General features: G+C 45.0%; 1 protein-coding gene across 2 annotated transcripts in view; it reads left to right on the forward strand.

The window, feature by feature from the left end:
- FBLN1 (fibulin 1) overlaps nt 1-14,192 on the forward strand; it is a 96,681-nt gene that overhangs the window by 28,682 nt on the left and 53,807 nt on the right. For both annotated transcript variants that reach the window (XM_015405443.1, XM_015405444.1), the window contains exons 4-10: nt 1,689-1,857; nt 4,655-4,708; nt 5,897-5,998; nt 8,895-9,032; nt 11,170-11,307; nt 11,542-11,685; nt 13,250-13,378. In XM_015405443.1, the coding sequence (XP_015260929.1) occupies nt 1,689-1,857; nt 4,655-4,708; nt 5,897-5,998; nt 8,895-9,032; nt 11,170-11,307; nt 11,542-11,685; nt 13,250-13,378 (874 nt within the window). The remainder of the gene's footprint in view (nt 1-1,688; nt 1,858-4,654; nt 4,709-5,896; nt 5,999-8,894; nt 9,033-11,169; nt 11,308-11,541; nt 11,686-13,249; nt 13,379-14,192) is intronic.

Consider the following 14,192-nt stretch of genomic DNA (forward strand, 5'->3'; position numbering starts at 1 on the left):
ATTCTGTTAATAATCTTATTAGGTCTCTCTTCTTATTACCTATTTATGCAAGTTAATCAGATAAGTCCAATTTATTTGGTGTATGTTCTATATAACACTAAGATACACAGTTATCTGTAACAACATTGTAATGTTTACAGTTGCTTTTGGAAAGCACAAACTTGATCAGGTACTCATATTACTCTGTATTGCAAAAGTTTGGTATTGCTTAATTGCTTTGTTTTGGATGAGCATTTCTAAAAATTTAAGCTACTTATTTGTATCTGAGCAAATTAAATAAAACAAAAACTATTCAAAAAGAGAGAGAGAGAGAGAGAGAGCCTTCCACAAGGTAGGGGCCACAACTGGTAACAGCTAACGAACCATCCTGGGGCCAGGCACCTGCAAAAGGCCCTGAGACAATGGCCGAAGGGAGCAGGGGGGTTATAACGGGATGGGCAGTCCCACAAGTATGAGGATTCCAGGCTGTAAAAGGGCTTTAGAAGAAGGGCTCCTTCTTGAGTGGGCAAGTCTAAGAGGTCTGCCCAACCCACTGTTCAGTTATAGATGTGGAAAATGCATAACTTTGGGACCGCCTATCCTGGTATGTCCCCCACAGAGCACTATGCTCGAGTAACCAAAACCTACCGGTGGGTCTGGCCCAAGGAGCATCCATCTGTCTTCAGCCAGGGCCAGGGCTTTTTCAGCCCTGACCCTGGCCTGGCGGAACCCTCTTCCAGGAGAGATCAGGGCCTTGCGGGATTTAGTCCAATTTCGCAGGGCCTGCAAAACTGAGTTGTTCCACCAGGCCTGTGGTTGAAGGCAGTACAGGTGGTGGTGTTCAATCGGTAACATCTAACGGACTGGCCTCCCCCTTCCCCCCACCCCTTTTGTTTCAGCCGCCATTCCCCTTCTTCAGTGGGTTTATGCCATCTTGATTTTATTGTATTGTTTGTATCTTAGTGTATTTTATTGATTGATTTATTTGATATTGGAAATTTTAATTGTAAATTTATAAACTGATGTCACCACTCTTAGTTAGTCTTTGAGAGAGCAGGCTATAAAGAGCCAGTTTGGTGTAGTGGTTAAGTGCGCGGACTCTAATCTGGGAGAACTGGGTTTGATTCCCCACTCCTCCACTTGCTCCTGCTGGTGTGACCTTGGGTCAGTCACAAGCTCTGTCAGAGCTGTCCTTGAAAAAGAGCAGTTTGTGTCAGAGTTCTCTCAGCCCCACCTACCTCACAGGGTGTCTGTTGTGTGGAGGGGAAGGGAAAGGAGTTTGTAAGCCGCTCTGAGACACCTTTGGGTAGTGAAGGGCAGGTTATAAATCCAATCTCTTCTTTGTCTTCTAAAGTAAATCAGAAAATGTAAAAATAATATTCTTTGCTAAGAATGAATATTCTATTAATAGCAGGGTCTGAGGAGCCTCAGGCAAAGGGATGAGCCCCAGAGGAAGGTGATTCAATGAGAGCTTTAGCTTCTACGATGGATTCTGCCACTGTCACCTTTCCCAAATGTTCAACAGCAGAATTGACACAGTAAAGGGAAGGGCGGAGAGAAATCACGGGGGGGGAAAGGCAGTTCATGAGGCTGGTTCCCAGTTTGCCAGCTGGAGTTTGTGTGGAACCAACCTTCCAGCTTATGTGTTGCAAGGTCAAAAAGAAATACTGCGTTATCTGAAAGTTCCGTGAAAATTGCATTTTTTGCAGAAATGCTGTTACTGCTGCTTTATGGGGAAGGTGGCCCGAAAGCAAGGGAACAGCTGTGAGCAGAGTCTGCAGATGGGATATCAGTGTGGACTGGTCTTCAGAGCTTGCTGTGTTGAGGGGCAAGAAGGCACTGACCCATTGCTTGTCGACAGTCCCAACAAAGAGTTAGGTAAGTTCTGTCAAGAAGAAACTGATGGAACATGAACTTAGTGGGTGAAAATGGTCGGTAATGAGAGGGCTCACCATTTACATGAGGTCATGCAGGATGTAGAGTGTTTTGTAGCTTCAGGACTGACCTTAGTTTGATGTTGCCAAAGTCTACAGGGCTATAGTCTTGACTCATACATTATGTAGTTTTCCAAGGAGAGCCATCCTGGAGCGGAAGGCAGCCACATGCCATTTCCCCTGTCAACCTCCATCTGGATGTTGCTGAAATTGCATGGAAAGTCCGTGGACTTCCATCATCCTGTGTTAGCGTGTTAACTGGCCATTTCCTCCAATGGTCACCATAGGGAGGCACTTCCAAGATGGTGCCAGGAATGTCTATTGCATTCTGGCTTCTTAGAACAGGTGTAGCAGGATCTGATCTAAGATGCTCTCAAGCAGTAGTTTGCCAGTTTTCACCAAAGGAGACATGTATAAGCTTCTCTACGCGTGTAAGACTGAGACACTGATTTCAGCAGGCATCTTTTCTCCTTTGTATACACAGAAACAGCAAGGTTTATTAAGCATTCTCCATATTAAGGAGGGAGACTGATTTGCAGAAACCTAGTGTTCTCTTTAAATGAAGATAGTTCCAGGTCGTCAGCCGTGTTGGTCTGAAGCAGTAGAACCAATTTAGAGTCTTGTGTCACCTTTAAGACCAACAAAAGTTTATTGAAAGTATGAGCTTTTGAAAAAGTGTGCATGCACATGAAAGTTCATACCTTGAACAAACCTTTGTTGGTCTTAAAGGACTCTAAATTTGTTCTTTAAATTTTTTCTTTAAATGGAATTACCTCAAATAACTGAGTTGCTCCCGCATAGCTAGTCCAGGTAAAAACCACCAGGAGAGAACGTGTGTATCTCCTGAGGGATACAATAGAGAGAAGAGCATGAGAGAAGGAGAAAGAGTGGAGTGGAGTGGAGTGGAGTGGAGTGGAGTGGAGTGGAGTGGAGTGGAGTGGAAGGTTACAGAATTCAGAGGATGTAAAAGCCAGCCAACCAGAGGCTGGAAAAGGAGTTGGAAAGACTGAAACTGAAATGTGGGGACAGAGGGAAGGACACAAGGTGATAGGTCTGCTATTACCTTCTAATAAAGGAGGTAATGTCTCCATATAATCTATATTTTGGAGCAAAAGAAGAGCTAAAAAACTTCGAGACTCAAAAAAGTAAGTTACATTCAAAGGTCACATGATAACAGTTCACAGTCTTCCTGTTTTGAAGAAGGGATGTTGCTTTGTGCCAGTGGTGGAAGGAGGTCTGGGGATGTAAACCAACTCCCATGGTCTAGAAAAGTCTAGAAAGCAGAACTAACCCCAAAATTGCCAGGCCCTGGGAAGTGATTGCAATAGGGACCTCTTGTGGGGTACCTGAATGACTGGTACCATTGGCTGGAGCCTCTTGTGGGTGTCCTGGCGTGACCTGTGTTTTTTCAGAGGGAGTGTTAATGGATCCAGGGATGAAGTTATTGTCCTGCTAACATGATTTGTTCATCATCCCCTGAGTGTGTGGACCCTTGCAGAGTCACAGAAAGGGGCCTTGTTTGAGGTGTGCCAGCATTCCCATCGGAATCAGGCCAGCTCCCTTTGCAGTCTCATTTTATTGTGCATAAGCTGATAAGAACATAAGAGAAGCCAATGTTGGATCAGGCCAAAGGCCCATCTAGTCCAACCCTCTGTCACACAGTGGCCACAAATACCAGGTGCCATCAGGCGGTCCAGCAGTGGGGCCAGGACATTAGAAGCCATCCCACTGTTGACTCCCCCAAGCACCAAGAATACAAAGCATCACCTGCCCCAGCCTGAGAGTTCCTATCTATACCTTGTGGCTAATAGCCACTGATGGACTTCTGCTCCGTATGCTTATCTAATTCCCTCTTGAAGCCGTCCATGCTTGTAGCCGCCGCCACCTCCTGTGGCAGTGAATTCCATGTGTTAATGATCTTCTAGTTCAGGGATCCCCAACCTTTTTAAGTCTGTGGGCATCTTTGGAATTCTGACACTATCTTAATATACTGTACTCTGACAGAGTATGTGACTGTGGTGCAGGTAGTATAGGTATCCTGTATCACGTGACCCTTGAATGGAACCTACTTTTCTGAGCCTAGAAATCTTTCAGATCTTCCTTTGCTCCAAAATATAGATCATATGGAGACATTACCTCTTTTATTAGAAGATAATAGCAGACCTATCACCGGTTTAGCTGCGAAATTTTATGCATCTGTGATAGGGTTTCACAGCCGTTCAGATGGGGTTTAGCCTTCCTATATTTTAGTAATCTGGGTAGAACTTACAAGTTAAGAAGCAGTATGAGGTAAGTAGCTAGGAATTCTGACACAGTGTGGTGAGCACAGCCACAAAATAGTTGCTGCAGGAGGCGAAGCCATCCACAAAACAGCGCCCGCGCCCGCAGCTGCCTTCAGTCACACAGTGAAGATGCTTGTGCTGTGATTGTAGTTGCTGCCAAAGCAACATTTTTAAGAATCTGCACAGCCAATCAAAAGTCCAATGGCCAATTGGAAACCTTGCCAGGCAGAAGCCCCACCCACTTTCAAAAAACACTTGGTGGGCACCAGGAAAGGTGTCCGCAGGTGCCAGGGTGCCCGTGGGCACTGTGTTGAGAACCCTTGTTCTAGTTTGAGGCCAAGTGTGGAGTCTCCCTGTACTTCTGACTGCATGAGACGCTGTAGTCAGAGGGGAAGGGGGAAGGACTTGGGGCAGCAGTATTAGAAGCCTGCATTTCATTTCTCTTCCTTTTCAATGCAGTATTACCAGTAGAGGTTGACCACGAGGATCCCTACCGTCATGACCGTTGCAGAGGTGAGTTAATTTCCTATTTCATTGTGGATGCACTTTGCTAGCTAGCTTGATTGATTGACTGTGTTGGATTTGTGAATCGCCCAGTCCTTGTAAGCACAAGGCTCTGGGTGATGTACAGCAGTTAAAAATAATGTTAAAAGCAATTAAATCTCTGTACCAATTCCCAGATGGCGTCAATGTTTCTTCTTGACCCACTCCTGACTATGTTGCCGTTTTGCAGGTGGGGCAAGGAGGGGACCAAAGCGAAAGAAGAAGGGTGTCGGCTGTGTTGGGAATCATTGCTGTCCTCAGCCAAAGGCCTGGCGGAACCTCTCTGCCTTACAGGCCCTGCAGAATTGCATTAAGCCCCGCGGGGCCCTGGTGGTATTTGGCAGGAAGTCCCAGCAGGTCGGAGCCAGGGCTGAAAAGGCTGTGGCTCTGGTCGAGGACAGCCAGACCTCTTTTGGTCTAGGGACCACTAGTAGGTTGTTTTCCGCAGAGTATAATGCTGTCCCAGGGATAGACCACAGGAGGCGGTCCCATAGATACGCAGTTAAGTTAAAGTATGCACACAGAATTCAACTTCTTGTGCTTTTTTAAAGAACAAGTTTTCTTACGGCTGCAAAGGCTTGCTTGACAATTTATGAACAAAGTCTGTTGAAATCTCTGTAGCCATCACAGTGCAAGAGAGTGCACCCTGTCCAGCAGCCCACACCGGGTGAAAGTGTGCATACGGAGCGACACAGGGCGGATGCCATCCATCTTTGTAATTTGGCGATAGTGGCTACTCTAGGGGCCTTGCTTCCTTTTGAGAAATGTTCTGCTTCCCTGACTAATTTTAAGTGAATATTGCAAGGTTCAGGTATTTTGACAGCACTGTCTTGCACTGGTTTTCAACCATTAATTTCAAATGAATTGCTTGTTGTCCTCAAGTAGAAATCACATCAACTTTATTTATTTATTTATTGGTAGTGGCAAGGCTTTGCAAGGCTCAGGTATTTTGACAGCACTGCCTTGCACTGGTTTTCAACCATTAATTTGAAATGAATTGCTTGTTGTCCTCAAGCAGAAATCACACCAACTTTATTTATTTATTGGTAGTGGCAAGGCTTAAATGGCGGAGGTTTTTCTTGGGGCTTTTTTACAAGGGACATTTGAAAAGTGTTAACTCTGTTTTGCTACTAACTGCAGCTGTCCTTGGTTTTGTAGGCGGTGGCCCTTGCACGCAGCAATGCAGGGATACAGGGTCCAGCGTTCTCTGCTCTTGCTTTATGGGCTACCAGCTTCAGCCGGATGGTTTCACTTGTGAAGGTAAAGAACGGTGGTTGTTCCGTCGCTGTTAACTGTATGCTGGATATTTGCAGGAATCATAGTTGTTAAGCTGGCAGAAGAACTTGAGTGAAGGACATGAAATGGAAGTTGTGGGAGGGAACTTGCCCACTCTATGTGCGCGCGCGTGTGTGTGCGCACACGTGTGTGTGTGTGTAAGTATTGCTGCCATTTCAGCACTAGCCTCTCAGCTAAATATCTCCTTGATGTTTTGTTTTCTTTGTACAGGGATCCCCCCCCCTCGTTTTGCATGCATTCAGAATTGGTTTTTTTATACCCCGCTTTTCTCTGCCCTAAGGAATCTCAAAGCGGCTTACAATCACCTATCCCTTCCTCTCCCCACAACAGATACCTAGTGAAATAGGTGGGGCTGAGGTGGTTCTGAGAGAACTGTGACGTGCCCAAGAACTGTGACTGGCTGAGAGAACTGTGACACACTGCCAAAATGAATCATTTATTATACGAGAGACTGACCATAAAAGTCAACAACAAAAATTCTTTATGGCCACGGTCACATGGGCCAGATAACGCAAGGGGGAGGCGTGACTGTTCACCCCGGAGCAAAATAAACCTTAGGCTGTTAGCTGGTGATCACATGGTGATGCTGGAGCATGGCAAAAAAGCGGCGCAGCAAGCGTTTCGCATTTGTGCACATGCCCAGTTCTGCAGAGCAGCACTGCTTTCAGTTATGTGTTTGTGCGCATGCGCTTATGAAAAACATCCGGTTTGCGACGAGACCTGGACAGGCGGCGGATGCCATGGGATACTAGCACTCCCGCAGTCAGACGCCCGCCCCTGCACCGCGTTTTCTGGATACTAGTGCACTTTCCGCGGTAGTTTTTTACTGTGCATCTTCGGCGGGACGCCACGGGTTGGCCACGGGTGTGCCACGCTTCCCAGATGTTGTGGTGTGATCGCACCTCGAAAATCCACCTGGCATTCGTGCCTTTAGCGCAGCAAATCCTCCCTGTTTTGACATCAGAAGCTCTTTCCAAATAGTTCCCCCCCCCAAAAAAAGCATATTGCACTTTCTGACAGTAAAAGGGAAGAAGGTCTATAATTTAAGCTGACGAGTGGCAAACTCTGGATTACAAACTGTGCCACAGAAACCATTAACTCCAGCTTTAAAAGGGGATTAGCAGGAGATTCATGGAGGATGAGTCTGTCAGTGGCTAAGAGCCACGGTGACTGAGGGGAGCCTCCACATTCAGAGGCACTAAACCTCTGCATCCCAGAGCCAGGAGGTAACACCGGGGAAGGCCTTGCCCTCTATTCCCTATTATTGGATCTCTAGAGTAACTGGTTGGGCACTGTGTGGGACAGGATTCTGGACCAGAGGGACCACTGGTCTGATCCAGCAGGGCTCTTGCGTTCTGTGCTGACTCTTTAGGTGTCTAACAGTCTAAGCCAATACAGAGATAGGGCGTGATTACATGTGACTCCTGCCACTTGGAGAGCTGTGCCTGTTGGTAATTTTGAATTTTGCCCTTGGAGAATTTTGCCCCACCGACAGACAGAGGAAGCCAAAAGGGATAGAGACCCCACCACATATGAAGAAGGAGCCACTGGCTCCTTTTGTCCTTGGGAGCTGACTTCTCTTGCTACTTCCCTTCCCATCTCTTAGAGAAAACATCACCTGCTTAAGAAGGGGAAATAAAGTGAGATGTGGAAAAGGGTTCTTTTTTCATTGTATGTTTGACTGTGGTCACTCCCATCTTTCTCTGGAGGATGGGGAGGGGGTTTATCATCCAGAATTTCCCTGGGGAGGCTTTCAGGTAGTATGCTTCATTTTTTGTTGTTTTTAGAAGTTAGGAAAGGAGGGCAGCAACTGCAAATTGCATCTGGTCAGAGAGGATGGGAAGAAAAGGTCATATTAGTGATATATTGTGTGTGATTAATAGCACCATCTTAAACAGAGCTACCCTCTTCTGAGTCTGTTGAAGTCAGGATGGGCTTAGACCGTGTAACTCTTGCTTTAGGATAGCACTGTGAGTTCTGTTATATTCAGTGGGAATTGTGCCATTGATGCTAATAAAATGTAGACTTTTCTTATGAGCCAGAAGAAATAAAGCCAGCTATAGTTAATTGGTTAGTTAAACTATTTGTATCCTGCCATTTCTCTTTAGACTCGAGGTGGTTTTCATGTAGCTTGTGAGTGAGAGGATAGCAAAACAGAAATGAAAGAACTATTTTGGATTCACACATTAAGTCGCCTTAACTATGGCTGGATTATCTCATGTTGTGCTCTTTTAGTGTCTGGAAACCAGAGCTCATTATGCTGTATTAGAAGGGAAGGCTGGGAGAACTGCACAGGATACTAACCTCAGGACTTGGAGTAAGCCGTTGTCACACACTGTGAAATGATAGGGAGGAGTCAGGCAACTCAATGCGGAATTGCCATTTTCACCAGCAGTTCTGAGAGCCGTGTAACATTTAGTTCTACCCTGACTGCATACTCTGGAAAGGAGAATTTATATCAATGGATGGAATCTGATCCTGTCCTTCTGAAAAACTTGTAATGAGATTATTAGTTAATTAGCAATGGGAAAATTGGAACAGAATAAAAACCAGGAAAATGAAAGTGAGAAAGTCCACCTAGTTCAGTACTTATGAATTACTAAAAATAAGCAGGAAAACACATTTTAGTGGTGCTTAGTTTAGGGCTTTCTTTTTTGTTGTCAGAAGGAAGCGTTTGTTGCAGGGATAGTTCATTTATTTTATATATATTTATATATTAAATTTGTTAATCGCCCAATCCCTGCAGTTTACCTTTACTCGCCTGAATATCTGCAGCTCCTTTGAAGTTAGGCCACCTGAGGGTATACACCCAGTATTGTGAATCTGCAATTTCATACTTTCCCCCCTGAATTCTCTCTAGATAATAATGAGTGTATCACTGCAGACCACAGTTGTGGCATTGGACAAAGGTGTATCAATACGCTAGGATCTTTCCGTTGTCAACGTGAGACCAGTTGTGGAACTGGTTATGAACTAACCGAAGAAAACCTTTGCAAAGGTATGTGGTGGTCTGTAATCCTTTTTTGCCTGAAAAGGCAAGAGGTGTGCTTCTGTGTCTAACGATGTTAAGCTACTTTACTCTGTTTTCACTATGGACTGGATCCATTGGAAGAATGCAGAGCAGTAGTTGGCCTTCCCTTCCCTTTCCCCAAGCAGCTTTTCTTTGTGCTGAAACCCCTTTCTGAGCATTGGAAGAGCCTTGTGAGCAAAATACATCATGGGATAAGGGGCTGCAGCAATGGGGGTGGGGGGAGGAGAAATCGAGCAATATTGCATCAGTCTCCTTCTTCTGCTTAATAGCTTGCAATGGCAGCAAAGCAAGAAAGAGGAGATCTTACTGGATTTCCTTTCCTCACTGCAGCGTACACTTTCTGTGAACTCTTCCTGTGGACCCAACCCTGCGTTAAGCCCAATTCATACAAATAAATAAAGTAAATGCTGGTATTTGCAGCGGTTAACATAATGCCCTCTTGGCGGGCTGGCACTGGGGAACTCTCATCGCCTGCAGCAGCGTGGCCCTTGGTTATGTATGCCCGTCACTTACTAGCTGCTTCTCTACATACAGTCTTTGAAGTGGCTTGTTCATTGTGTTTTTATATGAACACTTTTTGCACACGTACCACTGTTTGATCTGCAGCTAATGCACTTGCTACACAAAGTGCAGAACTAGACCTCGGGCAGGAGCTTGCGCAGTGGTGAACCATGTTGTGGTATGAGGAGACAGTTTGCAGAGGAGTGGGGTGTGTGTGCTTCTTCTGCTTGCCACAGAGGTGGGGGCTGCAAGGAAAAGCCAGAGGGAGGGGAAGGGTTAAACATCATCCACTCACTGAATGCCAGGTGCCCAGGGCCGACTGTTGCAGCGGTTTGGTGGCACAGTGCCCAGACTCCTGTCTGTCACTAATCATTGAGGTCTACTTGAACCGAAATATATACAGAGATTGTTTTACAAAATGCCGTTCTAATGCAGTCTTGGGCCCCCTCCAGTGCTGACTAGAAATATTCCTGCTTAAAAAGAAGAAAAAAGTTCTACCCATTGTAACGAGTGTTAACGTGTGATTCTTAGTTCTTTCTGAGAATTATTGTCCTGTCCCAAAACACAGAAGTGTGAGGTATATAATTTGATATTGCTGTGGCCAAAATTTTACTGAGTGCTTTTTCATTTAAACTTCAGTTGGATGACTTAACAGCGCCATCCAAAGTAGAGTTATGCCCTTCCAAGTCACTTGAAGTCAGTGGGCTTAGAAGGGCATAACTTTTCTTAGGATTGCAGTTCATGAGATTCAATGTGAACTAATATGAAGACCTAGTTGTGAAACAGGAAAACTGGGGTCCAGATTCCGTCTCAATGGTGGACTTGCTTGGATGCTCCAAAATAAACCACCGTTTTGTCCTCTTGCCAAAGTTAAACAATCTGTGGATTTCAATGAAGAAATAAACCATGGGCTGGATCCTAAGTGCTGCCAAAGGAAATGCAGGTCTTGGTTGAGATCCTCTCCCAAAAGCAACCCCACCCCCATGCCCAACCCATGTGGCTCTTAAACCATGTGGGCCCCCTGACCCTGAGCATCTGCTTTTACAGGATAGAAGGGACCCAGTGTGGTAGCTTGGATCCAACCACATGTGTTGAGCGGACATTAATGGTGCTTAAGTGTTTAATATTTGGCTGGGTCATGCCCTAACGTTCTTCTTTAAGATGTTGATAATCCTGGTTTACTTCTCTTTATTGCCTGGGTAAAGGAAGTAGTACACCTATACACCTGTATCGGTGCCATATAAATTATTGTATTATCAGTGGTCATCAAATTTCTGTAGTAAAATAATGGAATTTAATAGGCTACCCTTATTGTAATGGAACTTGCCTTCTAAGTGTGTTCCTTGTGCAGGAATAGAGCTTATGTATTACGACTGCATGTTGGCCATACATATCATAAGCATATATTGGTCCTTATTCCCTGTTAGCTGATGTGGGGTTGGGACCCCATATCTTCTGAGATACCATCTAGTTCCGCCCAAAACATGCGGTGTAAATATAGACTTAGAATAAAAATGATCTCCTTAATTCCTTCTTGTGTCTGAATCATTATATGAACACTGTGCACCTCTGCTAACAGATTCTTTCTTTTGTGACGTACTAGATATTGACGAGTGTGAGACTGGTACTCATAACTGCCTCCCCGATTTTATCTGTCAGAATACTCCAGGATCCTTCCGTTGCCGACCCAAGCAACAATGCAAGAGCGGCTTTATACAAGACGCACTAGGCAACTGTATTGGTAAGGCCGGCTGTTCCCTCTAACTAGTTCCCATGGACATGGATCTGTCCACATTTCCCACTCACTACATTTGCCTCTTGTAAGGTCCTTTCATTGTATCCTGTCACTGCCTATGCTTTGCCTTTTTCAGGAAACATTTTCAGTTAGGATTTGAGGAGCATCTTCCTTCTCTCTTTAAATATTTGCCAATGGAAAAGAGTTTTGTTTTAGCTTTAACTTGTTGTCCACTTGCAGATGTTAACGAATGCCTGAGTGAGAACACGCCTTGTCCACCGGGCCAAACATGTATCAACACGGATGGCTCTTTTGCTTGCCAGAGGACTGTGCCAAACTGTGGCCGGGGCTATCACCTTAATGAAGAGGGGACAAGATGCGTCGGTCAGTAACAGCTACGGACTCAGCCCAAGAAAACGGGCTGTTGTGAAGGGGCCTGCTAGCCCAGACTTTTTCTGTGATAGTGGCCAACTAGGTGGGAAAGCTCACAGGAAGGATGGGGTGGTGATGGCCTTACGGGGGATGGTGCAGAAATGTTTCCAAACTGTGGGGTTCCCCCCCCCATCCTCTGTATCACTGCTGTCAGAGTTCTCCTAAGAGTGTTAGGAACTGCTGGTGTCTCTAGGCAGTGCTAACAACTTTTTTGCCTCAGTGGAGAGCCCCAGGAACAGATCGGGGCAGGAGGCTCCAAGGCACCTGGTGATTCCCTTTTAAGGTGGGGCTCCAGTGGGCTGGCAGGATGGGTTTGGTGCCTGGGGGTGGGGGGGGCTGTGGTATGTAAGGGTAGAGGAGTTCTTCCCTCCATGATGAGCACACTTTGCACCCACTTTCACCCTCATGACACAGAGAGGTGTTCACACTCAGGAGGGGTGGGAGGGTATAAATGTTGGAGACCTTTTTTTTTTACAGTCCATAACTACTGATCTTGGAAGTTGGAGACAGGATGCAAAGCTAAAAGGTCAACTTTCTTTTTTTCATCTAGCCGCTAGCATATTGACTAGCGTTATTTCAGAACCTCTTCCAAAGTGTATGCCCCACTGCACTGCTCATATCCCCGCTGATGATGCCCCATTGACTAGCAGTATTAATAATAGTACTTCCACGCCCCACTAGGTATGAACCGCATGGTACCTGTGTGTAGCCACAGCTATGTGACTATGAAGCCACTATGGCTGTCCAGCCAATACGCTAGATGAAAAAAAGAAAGTTGACCTTTAGTTTTGCATCCTGTCTCCATTTTCCAAGCGCAGTAGTCTGCCACCAACATCTGTGCACAGAAGTCTTGGAAGAAGCCCTAGATCTGCAATATGGCACATCGTACTAGGAGTACTTTGGTGATTTAAAACATTCATCTATATTCTTCAATGAAGAGAACTTACAGGGCCTAAGGTTGCAGTATACAATTCAGTGGTTTGGAAAAGGTGAGGTGAAGAGTGGAGAAGATGGTAATGAATCTGGGCTTTGATTACTAAAAATGGGAGATTGCTGTGTTACACCTGCCTGCAAATCATTCCCTCCAGTCTAGAAATGTTCCCAATACCATATGTGCACAGCTGTTATATAGAGATGGAAAAGCACTTGGCAGATGGGCATAGTGTTTGCAGTTTGACTTTTGGCTTTCCTGACAAGGTTGCATGTTAATATTTTCATATTTCCATTTCATAAGCTGCCTTTTATGTATTATTATTTTAAAATGTATTGGTTTTATTCAATTTTCACGAAACCCTTTTTTGTAAAGACAAGATATGGGTCTTTGAAATGAATAATATATTCCCTGTGAACCTCAGTGAATAATATATTCCCTGCGATGTGGCAAAAGCCGGAGTTGACAGTCTCTAGATTTGGAGCCTTTGTATTCTTGCACAGAATAACTGACAATCAGTTTTGCTTACTTCTCATGTTCTTTTTTAACCTGAAATGATCTTTCTAACCCTCCTCTTTTTCCAAGATGTGGACGAATGTGCAGCACCTAATCAGCCATGCGGCGAAGGTCACATTTGTATCAATTCCCCTGGCAGCTACCGCTGCGAATGCCGACTGGGCTACTACTTTGATGGAATCAGTAGATCTTGCACAGGTAAGTGGCTTTTCTTTAGCCCACTTTTGAGAAAAATAATACAGTTGCATTTTGCTTTTACAATAAGGATTCATGCCCTGAACAAACGGTTTAATAGCACATTGACTCTACAGTGGCTTAGTTTCACAGCTGAAATAAATAGCAGATTGGTGTATTTCCCCCACACACACACACCATACACACAACAATAGCTGGCTGATACTTTTCCATTGTCTTTGGCCTAAGCATTGCAGTTCTATTCATTATGTGAGTGGAGGCGCAAAAAACAGGGCTTTTGAGGAGGGGCAATTGATGGTTTGTTAAGTAAAATAGAATACATCTTTTTATCTGAGCCTAGTTGAATGCCAGTCTATGTGATAATGAAGTGTAGCAGCAGCTTTTTAAAAAAATATGGTTTGGTGCCATGTTGGTCATGTAGGAAGATTTAAAACAGATAAAAGGAAGTACTTCTTCACCCAAAGAATAATTAACATGTGGAATTCACTGCGGCAGGAAGTGGTGACTGCTACAAGCATAGACAGCTTCAAGAGGGGACTCGGTGAACATATGGAGCAGAGGTCCATCAGTGGCTATTAGCCACAAGGTATAGATGGAATGTGGAATAGTATAGCAAGTATAGCAGGCTGTGCAAGGTCGGTAGTTCAGCAGTTCGAGACCCGAGTGTGCCACATGACGGAGAGAGCTCCCATCTCTAGTTCCAGCTCCTGCCAACCTAGCAGTTCGAAAGCAAGAAATTGCAAGTAGATACATAGGTACCACTTCAGTGGGAAGGTAACAGTGTTCTGTGCGCCTTGGTGTTTAGTCATGCTGGCCA

Source organism: Gekko japonicus, unplaced genomic scaffold (assembly GCF_001447785.1).
Source record: "Gekko japonicus isolate JY-2015 unplaced genomic scaffold, Gekko_japonicus_V1.1 scaffold1628, whole genome shotgun sequence".
NCBI lineage: Eukaryota > Metazoa > Chordata > Lepidosauria > Squamata > Gekkonidae > Gekko > Gekko japonicus.